Source organism: Gigantopelta aegis, chromosome 12 (assembly GCF_016097555.1).
Source record: "Gigantopelta aegis isolate Gae_Host chromosome 12, Gae_host_genome, whole genome shotgun sequence".
In the NCBI taxonomy this organism is placed as follows: Eukaryota; Metazoa; Mollusca; class Gastropoda; order Neomphalida; family Peltospiridae; genus Gigantopelta; species Gigantopelta aegis.
This window is the reverse complement of record NC_054710.1, coordinates 45,501,876-45,525,969: the sequence shown is the minus strand read 5'-3', so window position 1 is coordinate 45,525,969 and position 24,094 is coordinate 45,501,876. Positions and strand designations below refer to the sequence as shown.

Genomic DNA, 24,094 nt, shown 5'->3' with positions numbered 1-24,094 from the left:
TAGAATTAAAATAACACGGATAATGAGAGACACTATAGTTAAACAATACACGTACTAATATGTAGAATTAAAATAGCACGGATAATGAGAGACAGTATAGTTAAACAATACAAGTACTAGTATGTAGAATTAAAATAACACGGATAATGAGAGACAGTATAGTTAAACAATACACGTACTAGTATGTAGAATTAAAATAACACGGATAATGAGAGACAGTATAGTTAACCAAAACACGTACTAGTATGTAGAATTAAAATAACACTGATAATACAAGTTGACACTCCACAGCCGATTAACGGACTGGAATTGGTGTGATTAATAATGTACTTCATTACCCATCCTACGAACAAACACATTGAACACACGACCGCTGATACACAGGCGTTGTCACGTTCACATCAGCACAATCTAAAAAAAACTGGTCGCGAACTTGTAGATTCAGTTCTTTCTACACTCACTCTACCTAGCAATCTCGATCAGACAAGACGTTGTCAGCTGCGCTCTCGACTTGCCCCACCCCACTTGGGGGGGGGGGGGGGCTTGGCTTGATAGCTTCGTACGGTGCCTTGTTGGAGTACCAAGTCGCGTACACTGGGTCACGGGTGAAGACTCGAAGAGGAGAGAGGAGAAGACGTGCGCCAGAGGCAGCACGGGGGTGGGGGGGGGGGGGGGGGGCTTCTGCGTCACCGCCCCCGCCGATCCAGCAACAGAGGAAGAAGACGTAACCGGTTGACGCAACCTCCGATGCATCATGCAACGTGCTGGACACGGATATAACCCAGTCGCCCAATTATACCGACCGCTCCCGTTGAGCAGCCTGTTGTTGGTGCGACGGCGGCTGGGAAAAGGAAGGCTACTTCACCGCCAGAAGGAGCATGGCACTTAGCCATTAACAAAGTCAGGAGCCAATACCGACAGTTCATCCAGGGGGACACGACGGACACAGCGACGCTGAGGGGCAGATTTTCCAATCAAGACAGGAAGCCACTGCTGGACTGGAGTGCCTACGAGCTCCACACACTCAGGATACAGAACAACCGATCGGGACTGATAGTGACGCACCAGCGCCAAGTGGACTTCCGCCGAGCAATCCTGCTTGTAGAGATGGATAGCCACACCATACACAGGATTGTGAAAGACCATCTGCGGCGCCGGTTACCACGTCGTCATCGCAGACTTGTAGACCAAGAGGAATCAAGTCCCGAACCTGAATACCACTCCGCTCCTCAGCTCCCTGTAGGCGGCAACCATACCTAGGACAGGTAACCTTTTTGGGGCTTGTCATTCAAAAATTAGTGTTTATTTTTGTTGTTAACAGTCCGACACACTTTACTATGGTAGCCCGTCTAAATTGCTCAAATCACCTTAAAACCATTTGACTGAGTATTTTTGGAATTTACGTTTTTTGTCCAGATATGAGCAGAATAATCAGCTTATCTCGGTCTTAGGTCTCAGACCTAACTTCTAAACTTTTATTGCAAATTTCGCCCACCTCAAACTTAAACGCCCCTCCCCCCCCCCCCCTCCCCCTCCCTCCTGGCCCGGGCTTAGTCACTGGTGCGAAACCTTCGTGGTACATGCAGCACACGTTAAACATTATCCGCTCCGCTCTCTACACTAACAATGAACACACGATGAACACACACACACACACACACTCTTAAAATTGTATTGTTTCGAAAACAATTCTTTTAACTAATTTTATTATTTACACATTTATTATTATTTGGATTGTGGATTGACAAATTAAATATTATTAAGCGTATTAGTTTATGAGTATATACATATACATATATACATACATATATATATACATATAACTGTAGCATGCATCAGCAGTAAACCTGTTTCGATGAGTAAAGCATTTAGTGGCATAACGCACAGTAAAAACTTTCCAACACAAAACTTTTCAGTGTTTTATCAAAACATGTATGTTCAACAAAACATGTACTTATAATAATTTATAAAAAATATTTTAAATATTTTAAGGCAAATTTCAAAATGGAGTTCTCGAGAACAAATGTTAACAGACAACATTTTAGGAAAACGAATTTAGCTATTCTGATGTCTTACAATCGTATTGTAAGTTTAGCAAATTGATGGTTATAACGGTAAAAGTGTTTGGTTAAAAATTATAAGCTGCATTTCGAGTTTTAATAATATACAAACATATATCCAGAAAAATATTTATGTTAAAACATATAAGGACCATATATTTTGTCAAGTATTTGTAAAGAGGATTTTGCCAACAGATGTCGTGACAATCATGTGACTTCAATAACAGTACAGTTGAGAAAAGACAAAATTAATTTTATAAATTAAGTTTTCTTTCAAAGGACAGTCTTCGAAAAACATAGAAAAAAGTATTAAGAAATGTGCCGTGCTTATGAGTCGGTTACATTCAATCTTGCTTTCTTTGATTGTTTTAACTTTATTTTTTATGGACATTTCTGAGAATGTGACAGACATTTGTTACTTTCCCGTGCAAAAGACAACGACGTCAGAAATCTTCAAATGTACAGCACAAACGACGCAACCCCCGAAACAGTTCCCACACCGAAACTGGTCAACGGACGATACATCTTTCGATCGTTGGGTCAGTTGGCCCATTAGGCTATTTCTCGCTCCATCCAGTGCACTACGACCCGTAAATCAAAGGCCGTGGTATGTGATATCCTATCTATGGGGTGGTGCATATAAAAGATCCCTTGCTGCTAATTAAAAAGAGTAGCCCATGAAGTGGCGACAGCGGGTTTCCTCTCTCAATATCTATATGGTCCTTAACTATATGTCCGACGTCATATAACCGTGACCTTCGATCGTCGTGTAATACCACCGTCGGTGGGCCCGTTGGGCTATTTCTCGCTCCAGCCAGTGCACCACGACTGGTATAACAAAGGTCGTGGTATATACTACCCTGTCTGTGGGATGGTGCATATAAAAGGTCCCTTGCTGCTAATCGAAAAGAGTAGCCCATGAAGTGGCGACAGCGGGTTTCCTCTCTCATTATCTGTGTGGTCCTTAACCATATGTTTGACGCCATATAACCGTAAATAAAATGTGTTGAGTGCGTCGTTAAATAAAACAGTTCTTTCTTTCTTTCTTTCGTTTTCAATTCTGTCCTGGACGGAGATGCGCTAAAACAGCTTGCTCTGAATGTTTACGTTAAACCCTATTGGATTGGATTGGATTTCTTTCTTTACGAAACTCGCGAAGTTTCCTGGTATCTGACTTCATTTCCGTTCAATCAGATACCAGGAAATAGCTCGTTTCGTAATAAAAACACGATATCTAACGAAAACAACTATTGTGTTCTATATCTCATGTTATGCTATAATTATTAATAACTAAAATAAAACGTCAACAAACAATAATGTGTATCGTTGAAACATTCATTATTTGATAATGTCTGACACAATATCGAAAATAGATACGCATTTGCCTTGGTTTAATGCTCCTAATATGTGGCTTTCTACTCGTGTGCCTTATTGAATTAGAAGTTATAAATAACATACCACGTTAAATATCCAATAGCAACTATACTACAAACAGTTCTACCTGATAAACATTCGAACGAAAAGGTCAAAGTTAGCCAAAATAACGCCAAGAACGCTGGATCAAACCGTACGCCCATATTTTACCAACTTGATTGCTACAATCAACCGACGAACCAACCACCCACCCAGCCAATGGAAACAGAAACCATGAGGAAATATTTTGACAATTTGACTTACATAAGGAACGGACCAGCCTCGGTGGCGTCATGGCTAGGCCATCGGTCTACAGGCTGGTAGGTACTGGGTTCGGATCCCAGTCGAGGCATGGAATTTTTAATCCAGATACCGACTCCAAACCCTGAGTGAGTTCTCCGCAAGGCTCAATGGGTAGGTGTAAACCACTTGCACCGACCAGTGATCCATAACTGGTTCAACAAAGGCCATGGTGTCTGCTATCCTGCCTGTGGGAAGCGCAAACAAAAGATCCCTTGCTGCCTATCGTAAAAGAGTAGCCTATGTGGCGTGTAAGTGTACCCAGTAATATAAGGACATACATGTTTTTTAAAATGATAAAAAAGTTGACGTAAGCCAACACTTGCGCTCATGCCAGGCGTTAGCTACAACAGCTTGTTCTGAACGTGCACGTAAAACCCTAAAGACACGACAATACAATACGACACGACAAGAAAATAGAAACGGAAACCATAAGAATGTCTCCCATTTGTTACACATCCTTAAGACTTAGATATGGTTTTAACGTGCTCCTATACCTCTATGGTTTCGAGCACGCCTATCCCGAGTCCGGCCTCCGATATGATCGATGGTCTGACTCGGGACAGGAAAAAACTTAGCTAATGGGATAATTTTAAATTTTGAATTTTTAAGGTCCAAAAATTACTCAAAATGGGGGTAAAAGGGTATTTAAGAAATTTTGACTGCGTCCTTAAATATAAATATCCCTATTCTACAATAATTATCAATAAATTAATTATGACGCAATTTTAGATAGGGAGGTCTAATAAAAAATAAATTATAAATAACCTTTTTTTTTTAATCCCCGGGGGCAAGGAAGAAGGGCAGGAGGAAAAGCCAGACCCACAATGTTTTTTTTTGTTTTTTTTATATTAAATAGATTAATTATGTTAAAAAATAAAATTATTATAGAAGGTTACCAATCCTATTTCGGGCCTTGGTGTGACCAGGAGGAGGGAGGGGGCGAGTGGGGAGGCCGGAACTTATCTAAACCTAAGGCCAAACCGCCTACGCCATATGGCCCCAAAATATCCCTAATCACCGGCATCCCAACAACCCCCACCCACCCACCCCACTGTGTCCAACCGCAGCTCGATCCAGTCATGACAGTCAAATAAGAATAATACAAGAAAGAAAATGTCACTAGGAGAGTGACAAGACTGTAAAAATAAATTCCACCCTCGGAACTGCAAGATTAAGTCACTCAACAGACGCTGTCACGACTTTAATCTATAAAACCAGTGGCAGAACACAAGGTACAATTAACCAAGGAACTGCCACGAGCACAGACCAGACACCTGCCCTGTTGAATTACATATTTGTTTTTATGAAGAATATAAAATATGGATAAAATATGGATAAAAAATACAATAAACACATTAAAAGAGTGAGCATGCTGGTAACCTACAAAAAGCTTCTTTAAAAAAAATATTATAGCCGGAATTAAAAGAAATTAAACTATATGGTATGCAGCCTCCGGAAGGGGGAGGGGTTATTGCCAGATAAGCCCCCCCCCCCCAAAAAAAAACACCCAAAAAACCACACAAAAAACCCACACACCCCAACAACAACAAAAAAACCCAATAACAATAATAATAATAACAACAACAACAACAAACAAACAAACAAAAAACCGAGCAACAAACACACACTCTATCATGCAACAACATAAGACATAAAACATAAAAAGACATATACACACACAAATAATAAAAATTCGATAATTGAACATCGCCGCCCCGCCCCCCAGAAATATGGAGGGCCAGGCAACATCATACACAACATAAAGAGAAAGAGAAAACATAAAAATACATATACGCAAATATAAAATACAAATAGGTGACTAAGCATGATCGATGAAAAGGTATTTGACGTCAAACATAGGATTGTTGTGGTATTAGAGCAGGAATCTTTGATAACGTTTTGGTTGTCGGCAATTGCCAAAAAAATACATAGCTTGGTCTCCGACTGTAATGAGAGCGTATTTATGTCCAAATGTCCGTCTAGCTCTCTTACAGTCAGAGTACTCGGGCTAAATTATATGTAATGTTAGTTAAAATTCAATAATAAAAGAAACAACACTTGACAGTAGTGCAAAAAGCCGATCAATACTGAAGCGTAAATAAGTGGCCGCGACCCGACTGTGACCTTTGGCGAACGAAGCCAAGACAGCGAGGCTTGCCGAATAGTTAAAAAAGAAAGTACAGCTAGGCTATAAATAACTAATAGTACAAGCTTGGTGTCGCTCAACCGATCGATACGTGGAGCGTGTTAACACCGAGCTCCGACCTCGCCATGACCTCTGACGTCAGAGGCTACAGTGCCAGCTACACACTCGAATTGTCGATCGATGTGCGCGGCGGCTGTAACTGTTAAGAAAAGAATAGAAAAAAGAAATAATAAAGACATAAAAATAAAGAGATTATTTAATTAATATAATAAAAGAAGAAATAAGATATTTAAGTAAAAAATAATAGGTATAATTAATAAACTGTAATTAATGTTTTTAAACCAAAGAACTAGGGGAGAGCGATTGGATATAGAAGACATATATTATGGAAACCAATTTAAATATACTGCTAAAAAAAAAGAAATGCCCTACATAACTGTCTTACATTATAAATTTATAATTAACTGCCAATACTCATTAACACGTAATTAAAACTAATATATATATATATATATATAACACAAAATTGTTACATATCCCATTTTTTACACAGTCAGCTTAGGGACTAATTAAGCAAACCCTTATAACCTAGTCCAATTCAACTGTTCAGTTCTATTCAACTTTATTCCATCAAACCAATCACATTGGTACATAATACATGAACGCAGTTGTAAATTGATGTGCATACTGCAAATCGGGAAAATAACGCGTTTAATTTTTTTTTTAAATCCAAGCGTATGTGATAAACGTTTACAATGTGAATATCGCATGACCGTAGTATGCCGAAATGAAATTCTAAATAATGTAAAAATAACACGGACAAGCTAACATGTTTATCAAGGTGGGTTTTTTTGTTTGTTGTATAATGTGTAGCATAATATGCAAATTGCAACTATGATATTGCAAAATCCTGGCGGGGACAGGTACAGTCACATCACAAAGATGAGTAGCAGCCTCTCCCTACCGGATCTTCCGTACGAATTGCACCTTTAATTTGAACAGCCATTGAATCTGTAGTTTATGATAATTACGTTTATGATAATTTGTGTTTTTATTGTAATAATATGTGACCAATTGTTGTCTATCATCATATAGTAAATAGATAATTTGTAATAAATAAATGTGAAAATATGTTCTGTTCTTGTGTGTTAATTGCTAATAGAAGGTGAGTCCATTACTGCATACTAAGTAGAAGGTATTGGATTAGCAGTTCACTCAACCATGACCTATGTTGTTATAAGGTGTGTAAGAAATGGGACGTGTAACACATTCGATTCTTGCATTCCAGTTTGTTTCAAGCGATGAGGACAGACGTGACTGGGGGGACTTATTGAAACATACGGAACGCTGTTGGAATACCGTGTCCCCTTCACCGGATCTCGAGCAACCGTGATCTTGGTGTACGGCGACCGGCAACCGAAGAAAGGAAGATGGAGGAAGAGGAGACGTACCCCAGTGGCGGCACGGGGGGGGGGGGGGGGCAGTGGCTATACCACCGGCGGCGGCTCCTTCTGCTTCGTAGCTCAACGCCCATCATGCAACAAAGAAGAGGACATGCCGACCGTGCCAGTGGCGGATCCACATACAGCAATGTGTGAAGAGCGGCCGCGGACCCCGACATCTACTTTTACTTGGGCGATTCCGGTGCGGCCACCGACTATACAGATGGCCCCCGTTGAGTCGCCGGCCCGTCAAGGTACCGTTTACAAAGGAAGACAGTCACATCGCTAAGCACCTCCCAACCGCGAACGAAGTCAGAACCGCCGAAGTCCCCCACATCAGCGGAAGAACCCTGGACTTTACATGGTGGCCCAACTACAAGTTCCAACCACTTTCCAATGGGAAGGGAGAATACGCCGTCCATAGTGTAATATTCTAAGACAAGTCAGCCGCAATTTGTGTAACTGGCAGAAACAACGGAATTTACAGCCAGGTCTACATCCGACCGGATCTGGATAATAACACCATCCACAGGCTACCCGAGAAAACATTTAGGTCGGCGTACTCACAAGTAGCGGCCAACTTAGGCGACCCGTACTTTCGGCCAGTGATAACCAACCTCAGGACGACGGACTTCCTGGCAGTAGCCCCCCGACCCTTGTGAACTTTCGCATCCGTGAGTATGGACTTGTCAGACTTTAAATTTGTCGGCCGCCATTTAAAAAAAAAAAATTGGTTTAGTTTTTTGTAAGCAGTCTGGTACCCTTTCTTTTTGGCATTTCGCTCTAAATTGCCCCAATCACCTTCAATTATGGATGAGCAGTCAAATTTTTTTTTTTGGACTTTTTTGACCAGACATGGTTATTCTCAACTTTACTAAATTTTTCCAAATTTCAGCCCATCTCAAACTGAGTATGTTAATACAGCGTCCAATTTCAACGGGTAGGTAATGCTTAGACGTTCTAAATTTTTAGAATCTTGTCCGCAGTTTTTCTGGTAGTTTATTAATATATCTTTCGAAAAATAGTTGTTCTTTGTATAATCGGCAAGTGTTGCCTCTTGATGACTGTGATATGTTATTTTTTCATGTTTGTAAATACTGATCGCATTGTCTTTGTTTCATATTGCTGTAAGAGACAGTTTACTGATACGAAAGATTGTCTTATCCAGATATCACCCATTCTAAAGTTATTCAGTGTGTTTTAACAGTATTAGTCCAGTTATAGTTAGTTCCGTTAGTAAGGTGGTCATTTAACATAATTTTGTATAAAAGAGTAGACAATTTTGATTGTTTTCCTGATATCAGTCGGGCCCAGTAACCTACCATTCTTCTATATATAGTTAACTCGACTGGCATTCTCCCTAACTCTCCATAAAGCATAAATATTGGTGTTGCGCTTTAACAGGTATGATGTGTCTTAGAAAGTTTATTTGAACAGATTTAAATATATCAACTTTTTCATATCGCCATATTTCGCATCCATATAATAAAACTGGCAGAACCATTGAGTGGATAATTTTAAGTTTACGTTCGCCTGATAGATAGCTGACCTTTGATTTTGATAGTGCAAAGTACATGGCCTTGGTAGCCTGTTGTTTAAGTCTATTCTTAGTAATTCGAAAGTTGTTTAATTTTGTAAAAGTAATTCCTAAGTATTTATATTCTTTCACATGTTCAAATGTATTATTTCCAATCTTAAAATTATGTTTATAACCTCAAGTGTTAAATATCAATATTTTCGTTTTGTTACCGTTTATTTTAAGTTTCCATTTATTGCAATATTGATCAAACATATTTAAGGTGTGTTGTAGGTCTTCTGCAGTGGTTGATCATAGGGCAGTATCGTCTGCATATAACAAGCAATGCATGTGTAAAGAAATATCTATTGGGTGATCTTGGTTGTCTGTTGTAGGGGAAACCCCTTCACATCCACGGCTAGATAAATAATCTTCTAAATCATTCAAATACAGGGAAAATAGAATAGGGGATAAATTTCCACCTTGAGAGATATCGTTGTTACATGGGAATAAAGTGGATTGCTGGTTATTTACGAGAATCTACATTGGTACATTTGATGGATAATTCTAAAAAAATTACCAGTTATGTTATGCTGTTGTAGTTTATGCCAAAGCTGTATTCTAGGTACCGCATCGAATGCTTTCTCGAAATCCACAACTGCGCAATATAATTAATTTTTTCCTTTTTTTCAAGATATCTATTAAGTGACGAAATGTAAAAATATGGTCTGTAGTTGAGTAGCCTTTACGGAACGCGGTTTGGGCCACACTAATCGTATTATTTTCCTCAGTGAATAAACGTAAACGGTTATTAACTAAAGTTGTGAACAGTTTAGAACAGCAGCAAAGTAATGTGATTGGTCGGTAAGTTTCGGGATGTAGCCGACTTCCTTTTTTTTTAAAAATTGATAACCTCAGATTACAGTTATCTTCCCATTCCAAATCGGACATTTGTCCGCTCAAGTAGTCTGCTGTTTGACTGTGACTGAACTATGTGACTGAAGTTGACAGGAGAGAGCATGCAGTTTGTAAACATGTGTAACTTGTTGACATTGAAGACTTGTTTGTGGTAATTCCGGCCCATGCAAAAGTAGTGCTTTTTGTGTAAAATGGGTGTACTCCGGCCTGGTTTAGAGGGTGTGTTTGTTTAAACCAATATGCTTGGAGAAAGAGCTGGACAACAGGGGCTGTCCTTTCAAGGGTATGTGTCCCCCAGGCAGACAAAGGTACATACAAAAATCCATAATTGTGGTCTGTGGTCGTATGCCATTCATCTGGTAAGACGCCATTATCAAAAATAGTATTAACAAGACATAAACTGGCATGAGCAACATAGCGGTTGACTTAATGTATTCGTTAACTACTCTGTCAACACCTGCTTTATGATATTTTAGTTGTTTTATAGCTTTCATTATTCCATCTGCACTGACCGGCCTCGGTGGCGTCGTGGCAGGCCATCGATCTACAGGCTGGTAGGTACTGGGTTCGGATCCCAGTCGAGGCATGTGATTTTTAATCAAGATACCGACACCAAACCGTGAGCGAGTGCTCCGCAAGGCTCAATGGGTAGGTGTAAACCACTTGCACCGACCAGTGATCCGTAACTGGTTCAACAAAGGCCATGACTTGTGCTATCCTGCCTGTGGGAAGCGCAAATAAAAGATCCCTTGCTGCTAATCGGAAGAGTAGCCCATGTAGTGGCGACAGCGGGTTTCCTCTCAAAATCTGTGTGGTCCTTAACCATATGTCTAACGCCATATAACCGTAAATAAAATGTGTTGAGTGCGTCGTTAAATAAAACATTTCTTTCTTTCTTGTTTCCATCTGCACTGAATTTTTCGTTAATAGTACTGTCATTGTTTACTTCATGTAGTACTTCATCCATGCTAAAATCAAATACGTTATCATTATTGGGTTCGCCCTGTCGCTGAAATAGTTGAAAAATGTATATATAGGATGAACGTTAACGTTGTTATCTAAGTTATCTTGTTTCTTGTTAAGTATTTTTAAAAGGCTTTAGGATCATCTGACCGTAACCGTCTCATTTTAATTTCTGTTTTAAATTTATGTTGTGAACAAGATTTCAATATACTCTTTTTATAAGACTTACTGGCGTTAATTAATCTCATTTTATTATCTGTAGTTTTATTTCTAGTATATACTGTTTTGGCCTCGAGATACTTCGTACGTAAATGTTTGTGTCTTATCCCGAACCAAGGTCGCTTATTGTGCGCTGACTTACTGGCGTTAATTAATCTCATTTTATTATCTGTAGTTTTATTTCTAGGATATATTGTTTTGGCCTCGAGATACTTCGTACGTAAATGTTTGTGTCTTATCCCGAACCAAGGTCGCTTGTTATGCGCTCACCTCTTGTTACGGCTGTCACTATTTACACTCACGTGACCGAATGTCGAGGCTGCTGTCTCTAAAAATATATCTTTTAACATATCTGTTGCTTTTGTGACACGTGCTTTTGTATTAGTAGACTCGTCGTCAAGAATTAGAGAAATGTTTTCGATTATTTGTCGTCGAAAAATTTATAATATCTTCACATTTACTAGGAACCCATTTGCGTGCTGTTTCCCTTCTTAAGCCGTTACTATGATCTACAGGATTGTTTGCATCAGTATTACATTTACACGAATATGTAAGTATTAGAGCACAATGGATATCAGAAAGAAATGGGTCAAAATCACAGATTTGAAAATCAGTTACATTTTTAAAAACACGGTGAGTACTTATAGCATAATTAATCAGACTGCAGTCTTTACTTGAGACTTTATCAATAGATGTGTCAGTCCCACATCTACCATTGAGAATATATATATATATATATGTATATGTGTGTGTGTGTGTGTGAGTGAGTGTGAGTGTGTGTGTGTGTGTGTGTGTGTGTGTGTGAGTGTGTGTGTGTGTGTGTGTGTGTGTGAGTGTGAGTGTGTGTGTGTGTGTGTGTGTGTCTGTGTGTGTGTGTGTGTGTGTAGTGTGTGTGTAGTGTGTGTGTGTGTGTGTGTGTGTGTAGCCAACAGAAGATGAAGTGTTTCTTGTTTTACAGGTATCCATAGGTATGTTATTGAATGTATTATTAGTTATCAACTCACTAGGTACATACATTTCTGTCGTTTTGTTTTCACAGCTAGGGTAAGTGGGGTAAGTATCAGTAGATATGTTTTTTTAGTATTACAAGAATGCATAGGTATTTCACTGTAATTGTCTTTAAACATTAATTCTCTAGGAACTGGCATGTTTGTCTCACTAGGGAGAATATGGTTAATATCTACAGAAAATGGGTTTCCTGACTGACAGGTATCCACAGCTATGTCATTGGAATTGCTATTATCAATCATCTCACTAAGTACATGTTCAGAAATATCTGTCTCATGATATGGACAGCTAAGGTAATTATCAGCAGATACAGTGTTTCTTGGGTTACAGGCATTCACAGGTATAGTTTTTGAATTATAATTTGCTATCAACTCACTACTACTAGGTATTAACATTTCTTTCCCATGATACTGATAGATAGTGTAGGTCAGTTTAGTATCAGTAGATATAGGGTTATGGTTGAGTATAGGGCTAGAAGGAAGTTTGCAACCAGCGTATTAGGTACTTCCTCATTCACATCATGACTAAATCACTAATTAGGTAGGTACCTGTATCAACACTTGTATGACTACTGTTTTTAGAATTACGCACTCTGTAATTAGTATACTGGTTAGTTCCATGTGGGGTTTTTTCTGTTTGTGTATGGCCCATGCTTGGAATGCTATCAACAAGTACATTATTTTGTGGATTACCACAGTTGTAATTAATATCTTAGATGCTTACAGGTACTAGTAGTTCTTTATTATAACCATCGCAACTTATTACATTGGTGTCATAACAGGTACCTACACTGCACTGTGGTTTATTCACAGCATAATCAGTGTATTGACCAGCACTGTGTATAGGTAATGCTGTATCAGCATGGACGTTGTTTAAGTAAGTATCGGTATGCACACTGTTATGTGTTTTAAACAATTTATATTTATTAATTTATAATTGATACACTGACTGTTGCTCTGAACAGACAGCTCTTGTCAGCACAACAACAAAGGTGTTTGCTACTGTATTAGGAACAACACCAGTGGGGTGAACATCAGGCTTGCACTTGGGAACGGTAGTGGCTTACAACTGAGCTTAGGACAAATTGTCACCCTAATTCACAACAATAAGCTAGTTAATATTGTAGAACATTTAAAGTTTGCTTTGTTTAACGACACCAGTAGAACAAACTGATCCTTTAATCGTCGACTATTGGATGTCAGACATTTTGACTCGTAGTTTTCAAAGGAAACGCTGCATTTTCCCCAGTTAGCATCAACGAATCTTTTATATGCACTTTCCCATATAATAGACTGGACAGCATATACCACGGCCACCGGCCTCGGTGGCGTAGTGGTTAAGCCATCGGACTACAGGCTGGTAGGTACAGGTTCGCAGCCCGGTACCGGCTCCAACCCAGAGCGAGTTCTTAAGGGCTCAATGGGTAGGTGTAAGGCCACTACACCATCTTCTCTCTCACTAACTACTAACCAACTAACAATTAACCTACTGTCCTGGACAGACAGCCCAGATAGCTGAGGTGTGTGCCCAGGACAGCGTGCTTGAACCTTAATTGGATATAAGCACGAAAATAAGTTGAAATGAAATGAATACCACGGCCTTTGATATATCAGTTATGGGTCATTGGTTGTCACGAGAGAAACCAATCAGAGAACGGGTGTCCGCAGAAGTGCTTCCATCCCATGACGCAACCACCTCATGTTATGTTTTAACTATTTAGAATAGGCATAAACAATAGACAAATTGCCGCGCCCCTGCACTCTGTCTCGTACGCTTATACTACTACCCCCACACGTCAACTACGCTTATATGAATCAGTTTCACGCATTTGAGGCACAATCACATTCGGGTGCACAAGACCCGTTGGCGCCTAATCTGAGTCGATCACAAGTTCTAGCTCACCTTCACTTAATGCGGACATAATTATTTTGAATCGTTCTGCTTTTGAAGTGTGCGGCATAGTAACAACATCTGTTATGAAAACACTGTCCTACCTGACGCAGATCCCAACAATAGGACTAACACCACAGAGAAGACGGCATTAGACGACCGATCTTCGTGATCACAGTTGGACATGCTTGAAATAACTATTTTACACTTTAAAAACAACCAGCAATGTCAAACAACGGGTACATGTTTGAACTGAGGTCCGCTACCAGGCGTAGCTAGTGAGTCGTATTGTGTACACTTTGGAGGTTATAAGAGATACTCAACTAACAAGGGCCGCGGGGATACGCCTCGCTGGTGTACAGGGCCGTAGTGTGTTCAAAATCGTAGGTAGGGGGGGGGGGGGGGGCACTACTTTTTTATAAACAAATGAAACACTATACAATTTATATCCTGAGATGTGTATGCTATTTTCTGGATTAAAAAAACACACAAAACGTGAGATTCTGCCATGCACCCCCCATCCCAACCCCACCCCCGGAGGGTACGGCCCTGGTGTAGTAGTTAAAGTCTTCGGCCTTAAGATTGATAGGTACTTGGTTCACGACTCGGTATAGGCTCAGAGCGAGTGTTAATGGCTTAACCAGTAAAATGAAATATTGACCTACTGTTCTGAACAGATAGGTCATACAGTATAGCTGAAGTGTGTGTCAACAACAACAGGGCTGGAAGCTGATTTGTACATAAGCAGACAGAAATGGAAACCGACCACAACAAACAAACAAACGACCGGTATATCAAAGGCCGTGGTATGTGCTATCCTGTCTGTGGGATGGTGCTTATAAAATATATTTCGCTGCTAATCAAAAAGAGTAGCCCATGAAGTGGCGAAAGCGGGTTTCCCCTCTCAATATGTGTGTGGTCCTTAACCATATAATCATAAATAAAATGTGTTGAGTGCGTTATTAAATAAAACATTTCCTTCCTTTCTTCATCGCTTAGACTATATGTCAAAATTACCAAATGTTTGACATCCAATAGCCGATGATTAACAAATCAATGTGCTCTAGTGGTGTCCTTAACCGAAATAAATTTTAACTTTTGTTCTTTTAAACATCACAAAAACACATACATTTGTTAACAGTTATTTATTTTTAAAACTGTTTGAACATCACACACTTATATGTCCTGGCCACACACCTCAGCTATCTGGGCTGTCTGTCCAGGACAGAGGGTTAGTTGCTAGTGATAGACAATACCGTGTCCTGGACACACACCTCAGCTATCTGGGCTGTCTGTCCAGGACAGAGGGTTAGTTGTTAGTGATAGACAATACCGTGTCCTGGACACACACCTCAGCTATCTGGGCTGTCTGTCCAGGACAGAGGGTTAGTTGTTAGTGATAGACAATACCGTGTCCTGGACACACACCTCAGCTATCTGGGCTGTCGTTCCAGGACAGTGGGTTAATTGTTAGTGGTTAGTGATACACAATACCGTGTCCTGGACACACACCTCAGCTACCTGGGCTGTCTGTCCAGGACAGTGGGTTAGTGATTAGCGTTTAGTAAGAGAGAAGTCGTTGTAGCGGTCTTACACCTACCCGTTGAGTCGTTAAACTCGTTATGCTGTGAGTGGAGCCGGTACCGGGCTGCGAACCCAGTACCTACCAGCGTCGTTGTAGCGGTCTTACACCTACCCGTTGAGTCGTTAACTCGTTAAGCTGTGGGTGGAGCCGGTACCGGGCTGCGAACCCAGTACCTACCAGCCTCGTTGTAGCGGTCTTACACCTACCCGTTGAGTCGTTAACTCGTTAAGCTGTGGGTGGAGCCGGTACCGGGCTGCGAACCCAGTACCTACCAGCGTCGTTGTAGCGGTCTTACACCTACCCGTTGAGTCGTTAAACTCGTTAAGCTGTGAGTGGAGCCGGTACCGAGCTGCGAACCCAGTACCTACCAGCGTCGTTGTAACGATCTTACACCTACCCGTTGCCTATCGGAAGATTTCTCCTTCCAGCCAGTGCTCTACAACTGGTGTAACAAAAGCCGTAGTATGTACTGTCCTGTCTGTGGGATGCCGCATATAAAATATCCCTTGTTGCTAATAGGAAAGAGGCATGATCATTTCACATGGGGAAACAGTCAGTTTGGAACCCAGTACCTAAATGAAAATTATTTTTTGTTCGTTTGTTGATGTTGTTTTGTTTTAGCCGGTACCCTGCGAATACCTGCCATCTCTTTGTAGAATACCCGTTGAAACTCGTTAAGCTGTGGCTTTTGTCCCCCACTATCTAGATATTGCCTCTTACACCTACTGCAGATTGTTAACGGTGCTGTGTGTGAGCCGGTACCGGGCACCCGAACCCAGTACCTACCTGGCCTCTTTGTAGCAGACTTACACCTACCCCTTGAGTCATTAACTCGTTAAGCTGTGAGCGGAGCCGGTACCGGGCTGCGAACCCAGAACCTACCAGCCTCGTTGGCGGTTTACTTGGAGGTGACTCAGCTGTGGTGGAATTAAGTAACATCATAATTCCTTCATAACAGAACACAAATAACCACACCCCGAGTTTACTTGGACCGGGTGACATGTGGTGTAGCGGTCTTAAGTACCCATCATAGTTCCTTCATAACGATAAACGAACAAATTACCAAAAATATAAAGCGGTCTTACAACCCGTTGAGTCGTTAAAAAAAAAAAGAGTAAATAGCAGCCAAATGTTTTAGTTAGTCCGTGAATCGAACCCGGGGCCTCTCGCACCCAAAACGAGAATCATACCCCTAGACCAACGAGCCACCGATGACCAATATCTGTATTTTTATAAAATTAATGAAAATTGTGTAGCCTAATTTAGAACTTGATATCAATATATGTAGATACTTTTATTTATCATATAATGTCTTACAATTTTAGTGCAATCAAAGTATGTGATATTTTTCAGATCACATACTTTAAGAATTTGATAACTTTGCAAATTAGATGTAAATTAATCCGAGGTTTATTGACATTTAAGCAAATGTACATGGGTGACACTCCATAACTGACGTATGCATTCATAGTCATCAAACCGGCCTCGGTTGCGTCGTGGCAGGCCATCGGTCTACAGGCTGGTAGGTACTGGGTTCGGATCCCAGTCGAGGCATGGGATTTTTAATCTAGATCCCGACTCCAAACCCTGAGTGAGTGCTCCGCAAGGCTCAATGGGTAGGTGTAAACCACTTGCACCGACCAGTGATCTATAACTGGTTCAACAAAGGCCATGGTTTGTGCTATCCTGCCTGTGGGAAGCGCAAATAAAATATCCCTTGCTGCTAATCGGAAGAGTAGCCCATGTAGTGGCGACAGCGGGTTTCCTCTTATAATCTGTGTGGTCCTTAACCATAATATGTCTGACGCCATATAACCGTAAATAAAATGTGTTGAGTGCGTCGTTAAATAAAACATTTCTTTCTTTCATAGTCATTTCAATGACAATTTGACACTGAAAGCTGTCCAGCGTTCAGAAAACAAAAAACATTAAAGGCGCTCAATCAGAGATTTAGTGCCTTATTTTTCTAAATATGGACTATAAATGACAATTACATTAATTTGGAATACCACACCTTGCTATTGTATCACCCAAAACATTTTAATTGAACCATGATTGAGGGAATCCCATGACAACCTGTGAGCAGCTTGATTTAAAAAAATTGGAACTCTTTTATTAGGAGTCTGAAACGTACAACAAAAACCCGAGTATTGATCAGGCTATATATATGACAGCCGTGTAAAGTACCTTTGAATTGTATTTACAGTGCACGGCCGCCGTAGACTTCAAAATAATTTAAAATATATTATTTCTTGACAACACCCCCCCCCACCCCCCACCCCCCCAAAAAAAAAAAACCCACCCAAAAAAAACCCCAACAACAACAAAAAAAGCACACAAAAAAACAACACGGCGAATACGCTGAAATAAAATGATAAATAGTTGGAACATAAACTCACTATTTTTGTTTATTATTATTATTCCATGTAGTGGCGACAGCGGGTTTTTCAAAATTTGTGTTCCTTAACCATATGTCTGACGCCATATTAAATTATTTTTTATAAAACACTTTTTATTGTTTTTATTATTGGGTTTTTTTGTGGGGGTTTTTACGGGGCTATCGTACACAGGACCACTGCGGGCGCGTGTGCAGGAATTTTAGCGGGAGGGGGGGGGGGGGGGTCCTAGACTGAGGTGAGCAACGTTTAATGGGGGTGACAGGCTCCGCCGGTGTAACGTGGTATTTTGACCCCCGTAGAATACTGACCTCCGGTCACTACGGACGTTTTTGCAGAATAAAAATACCGTTACTTTAAAATTGGGACCGCTGCAGCGATTTAGCTCAGTGGTTTGAGCGCTCGACTGAGGTGCTTGGGTCGTAGGATCGAATATCCTCGGTGAACCCACTGTTTTTTTCCCCGTCCAACCAGTGCCCCACGACTGGTACAACAAATATCGTGGTGTGTGGTGTCCTTTCTATGGGAAAGTGCATATAAAAGATCCCTTGCTGGTTTTTCGGTAGGAGTAGCCCATGGAATAGCAACAGCTGGTTTCCTCTCTCATTATCTTTGAGGTCCTTAACCATGTTTGACGTCAGTATAACCGTAAATAAAATGTGTTCGAGTTCATCGTTAAACGAATCACTTCTTCTTTTACGACGGCGTTGACGACGGCGACGGCATCAGTGGCAACGACGACGGCATCAGTGGCAACGACGACATCAACGTTTATGTTTATGTTGCGAATTAATTTCTAATTGAATTGTTAAAATTTAGTATAAATTATTATTATTTTATAAATAAAACCAGATAAGTTATGAATTCGTCTCAATCGACTATTATTTTTTATTTTTTTAGTTACTTTGTTGTTTTTAAAACGAAACAAATTTATAGTAGGAGAGGTATAAAATTCCGCTCGTTTTTAAAGTTGTATAAATACCAAATGTTCTTCATAGCTGATTTAGTGTATTTAATGATAAGTGTTTATAATTAGGAAAATAATTTATATCTGGATGCCGCTATTAATGGAATTATAATAACGGGATACATGAAAAGGTTTTTATTATTTGAAAATCATGATCAAAGTATTCCAGATTTCAACGCAATGAGATCAAAGCTGTTTTGAGACACCTCCAGCACATGCAGGAATTGCTCATTGTATTTTAGCAGAGGGTAGATTAAAAATAATTACAAGAAATAATATCCTCTAACATGTTTCATTTAATATTTTCAGAGAGGAATAACTGCTAAATATGACGTCACTACTGCTTTTTCTATACTATCTGAAATTAGTTGTTTTTGATAACCTCGCGCTTTAAGGTACTTGCTGAGTTCCTGGAGACGTTGATCGCGTGTTTGTATATTAGACACAATCATACAGATATTTGATAACTAAAGCGTCTAAAAAAGGGATTCTATTTGCATTGTTTCCATAGTAAATTTTATGTTATTATTCAGTGAGTTAAGTGACTTGTGAAATTGATCCAAGCAATTTTTAGACAAAGGCCACAGTATGAAGCACTCATCAATTTTTCTCGAAGTATAGCTAAAAGTCTGATCCAAATATATTTGCAATTTTAGTTTGTAATATTTGTCCTAGATAACCTAAAGTGAGTGTGGCATAGCTTGTTGCCATTTTAGTACCCATTGCTGTCACTTTAATCTGTTTGTAGAGTTTCCCATTGAAGTAAAAAACATTGTTTTCCAGTATGTATTTTATGCTTTCTGACAAAAGTTCGGGATATTTGCTTAACCAGATATATATATATATATATATATAGAGAGAGAGAGAGAGAGAGAGAGAGAGAGAGAGAGAGAGAGAGAGAGAGAGAGAGAGAGAGAGAGAGAGAGAGAGAGAGAGAGAGAGAGAGCTCTGATCAAATACTAAAACATTACTTAAAGATCAAACGAAACTGAAATGGATGTACCGCATCTGCTTACTTTTTAAAACGTTAGATGGTCTTTTGACATGCCGACATCAATTAGAAAGCCGAATCAACAATACGATTAAAGGGTAGTTATATACAGGGTCGAATCCTGGGGTTAGCAAACCATTCAAATAAAATGTATTCATAAATCTCCATTTAGGCTCTTGCTAAAATACTAAATAGCTGCATGATTCCCTCCCCTATACTATAAAACATGCACATGTCCCTGATGTACCCTATAAGTAGCTTATGAATACAATGAATTTGATGCTGCATTTGACATTTGATTTCATGACGTCACACTGCGCCCACCCTTGAATTTGGTCAGGGTACGGCCCTGATATATAAAAGCTGGGTGAGTGCTCCATTAGCTCATTGTTCAAAATGGATTTCGAAGAATACATGGAAGTGAAGAATTTTATCATTGGAAAGAAATATCCAAAGAGAATGAAAGTAAATAAGGTTGAGAAACGAAATTTTAGGAGAAAATGTAGCCGTTTCTACGTGCAGAATGAAGTTCTCTATTGTCACGACAAAACCAAATCCCAGCGGGTTGTCATGAGTTCCGAAATTGAAAAAATCCTAAATAGTGTTCATATTGATGAGCATGCAGGTTACCTAGGAGTTAACAAAACGTGAGTGTTTTATTTATTTATTTATAACTGTCGACAAAGTCGCGAAAAACATCTTATTTTGATTAAATATTCGACAATCCTGATTTAAGCCAAATAAAAAAAAAAGAGTTGGTGATCGTCCCCGCACGTACCTGAAAACTGCGTGCGCCCCTGATTTTTTTGATTTTTTACTTTATTAAAAACTGTTTAAAATGCGTCGGAATAGCAGCAATTCAACTTCCGTAAGCACCGTAACGGGTTAAACAGTCCTTTCATCAGTCTAGGGTGGTCCAATATTAAAATGTCCCCAATAGACCCCAGGGGACCAAGTTTGCTATGGAGTTGCCAGCTCTGTACCTGGTCTTTAGGATTTTATAAAGTTTTTCACAGAAAAAAACAAAACAAAAAAATCAACCTCCCCCCTGCCCTGATTTGTGTGATCAAAAAGGACGATCACCAACTTTTTTTTATTTGGCCTTAGCGTTAGTTTATATTAACCAGATGTGGAGAGTATGATTCTTGTAAGATTATCATAGTTATTTATCACAAGTAAATAATAAAATGCACATGGTGTGACACCGTGTTATCGGTATTAGGTACCCGTAACCGGAATGCTCGCCACAATCGTAATCGGCCACATGAAGCCGTAGTAGCTTGCAAACTGTGCCCTTGAATAGGCAGTCAGGCGATGGTGTTGTCATTATTTATCTGAATTTAATATTATTATTATCTCTTCACATCTATGTGTAAAAGAACTGTATGAGTTTCTAAATGTAGTAATCTAAAATATATATGTATTTCATTTATAGATGGAAAAGGATAAGACAGAGGTATTACTGGAAAGGATCCTATGATGAAGTCAAGAAGTTCATTAATGAATGAACAGTGCCAAAAAAAGAGGGACGATAAAGAAAGCCAGAAAACCACTCAATCCAATACCAGTTACGTCAACAGCATTTAAACAGATTGGGATGGATTTAGTGGGACCTCTTGAAAAAACTGAAAATGGTATGTTTTAAGTATACCACGCTATTTTGTAATCTTTATAGTAGTTGTAAATCAAGAGAATTAGCATGGAAGTTAATATCTATACAATTTTTAAAAGATACATGTATTATTCATAAACTATTCTGACTATGTAGGCCTAAAGGTTAGAGAGCCTTGATTTCATACTTTCTATTTCTCTATCCGTCTCTCTCTCTCTCTCTCTCTCTCTCTCTCTCTCTCTCTCTCTCTCTCTCTCTCTCTCTCTCTCTCTCTCAGGGGACGGGATCTAGTTCAGTCGGTTGAGCGCTCGTTTGGGGTGCCACGGTCGCAGGATCGAACCGCCTCAGCGTAAATTTACCAGTGGACTTTTTTCCGTTCCAACCAATGCACCAGAACTGGTATATCAAAGGTCGTGGTATGTACCGTCCTGTCTATGGGAAAGTGCATATAAAAGATCCGTTGCTGCTAATGGAAAAAGTAGCGGATTTCCTCTGACTACCTGTCACGAAAACCAAATGTTTGACATCCAATAGCCGAAAATTAAAAATCAATGTGCTCTAGTGGTGTCGTTAAACAAAACAAACTATGTCTCTGTCTCCCCCTCTCTCTCTCTCTCTCTCTCTCCCCCCTCTCTCTCTCTCTCTCTCTCTCTCTCTCTCTCTCTCTCTCTCTCTCTCTCTCTCTCTCTCTCTCTCTCTCTGTCTCTCTCTCTTTCTCTCTCCGTCTCTATAAATATTCATTTTTTCGTTTCAGCCAGTAGTCCGCATCTCTAAAGGTACTCTTGAAATAATAATTGAAATAAATACGCACCTATGTATACAATGACTATACAATTATTGCCATTTTATCAGGTGAATATCCAGGATTGTCTTCCCGAAAGGGATTGGGTTTTTTAGATCTGAGTAAGACTATTATGAAAAGGCAAAATATTGGGACATGTATTACTTCTTACCCGGCGGCGGTGACTGCGTCATCATTTCTGTTTAGCTCCAACGTTAAGTTTCTGCCGTAGCCCAATTTTTACAAACTGTGTGGGGCCGCTCAATAATAACGTCGGGCTTTACGCGGGGATTCCTTATATTATTACGAAATAACAACAACAAACAAAAACAACAACAACATCAACAATAACAACAACAACAACTACTACTACTACTATTACTACTACTACTATTAATTATTAATTATTATTATTCCATATATTATTACGAAACGTTATGGGGGTGTTTATAAACAGTTCAGTAACGTTTTGTAACAAACAATGTATCATTTGTCTCGGAGTTACTTAAAGTAAAATACAGCCAGTTATTGCTATTGTGTTCTTAAACAAATGCTTTCCTCTCTACTATTTACACACACACACAAAAACCACACACAGCGAGAGAGAGAAGAGAGAGAAGATGAGAGAGGGGGAGGAGCAGAGGGACGAGGAGAGGTAGGGGAGCATCGGGGAGGGAGAGAGGGGAGGGAGAGAGGGGAGGAGGGGGCCAGGGAGCGAGAGAGGGGTACGGGAAAGAGGCGAGGGATGGATGCCCCCCGGCGATATGGGGTCGATGGGGATTTTTTACGGGCCGGGATGGCGCTTCTGTGAGGCGGCCCCCCGGTGGGCGTGGGGTTTGTTGATATGAGGAGGCGGATTGTGCGGGGGGGGAAGAGGCGGGGAGGATACGGGCCCCGGGTCGTGGGAGGGGGCTCAGGGTGGATGAGAGGATGCTGGTGGCGCATGACTGGGGGTCCGCGAATGGGCGGGATAGAAATCAACAGAAAGGGAGAGTAGAAAGAGATATGGACAGAGTGATGGGAGGGACAAAAGACAAAAGAGGAATTGTCAGTGAGAGAGATGGAGGGAGAGAGGACATGACGAACTAGAACCCCACACACCATCCCCCCCCCACCACCTGACAACCCAGACTTAATAGACGCATCGTGGATAGAAAGAGAAAACAGAGAGGAGAGGGGTGAGTGAGAGGAAACAAAGGGGGAGATAAAAAGACCACAGGGGAAAGAGATATAGAGGGAAGGGAGGGTGAGTCGATGGTGGGGAAATAGAAACAGACAGACAAACACATACAGAGATATAGGACAAGCAGGCATAGAAAGAGAGCGTGGAGAAGGGCGGTGTGAGAGAGATGGTGGCACGAGAGAGAGAGAGAGAGAGAGAGAGAAGAGCCGAGAGGAGATGATAGAGGAGCGAGAGAGAGAGGAGAGACAGGACAGACGCCATACAGAGAGACAGAGTCCGAATTAAAATTATGTTAAATTTCGTCATAAGACCGGGAAAGCTAAGAGATTAGTGACGAGAGTTACATGACTTTTAGAGGGGAGAGGGTTGTCTTAAGTATTACACAAACACCCACCCGCCACCATGACATTGGAAGGGGAGGGGGGGGGGGGTAAAAAATGCCAAAAGTTTGCGGTACAATAACTTATGTTTGAACGGCCTCTAAGTAAGAGGCCAATGGAACTAGGGTTATGGATGAATGATTCATCTCAAATTGAGTCGGTGGGGTTGTTGGGTGTTGTTGTGTTGTTTTTTGTGGGGGGTTTTATTGTTTTTTTCTTCTTTTTTTTCTTTTAGGTTTTAATTTTTTAAATTTACAATTTTTAAAGTAAAATGTCCAAGGTTTAAAGTTTAATTTAAGGTTTTCTTTTTTTGGTAAGAAA

General features: G+C 40.2%; 1 protein-coding gene across 2 annotated transcripts in view; it reads right to left on the bottom strand.

Moving 5' to 3' along the window:
• LOC121386237 overlaps window positions 1–24,094 on the bottom strand; it is a 130,129-nt gene that overhangs the window by 81,212 nt on the left and 24,823 nt on the right. Inside the window, exon 1 of one of the 2 annotated variants that reach the window (XM_041517066.1) lies at window positions 13,983–14,210. The exons of the other annotated variant lie outside the window; for it this stretch is intronic. Within the exon in view, the coding sequence (XP_041373000.1) occupies window positions 13,983–14,064 (82 nt within the window). The 5' untranslated portion in view covers window positions 14,065–14,210. Of the gene's footprint in view, window positions 1–13,982; window positions 14,211–24,094 lie in introns of those variants that run through there. 2 annotated transcript variants of the gene reach the window in all.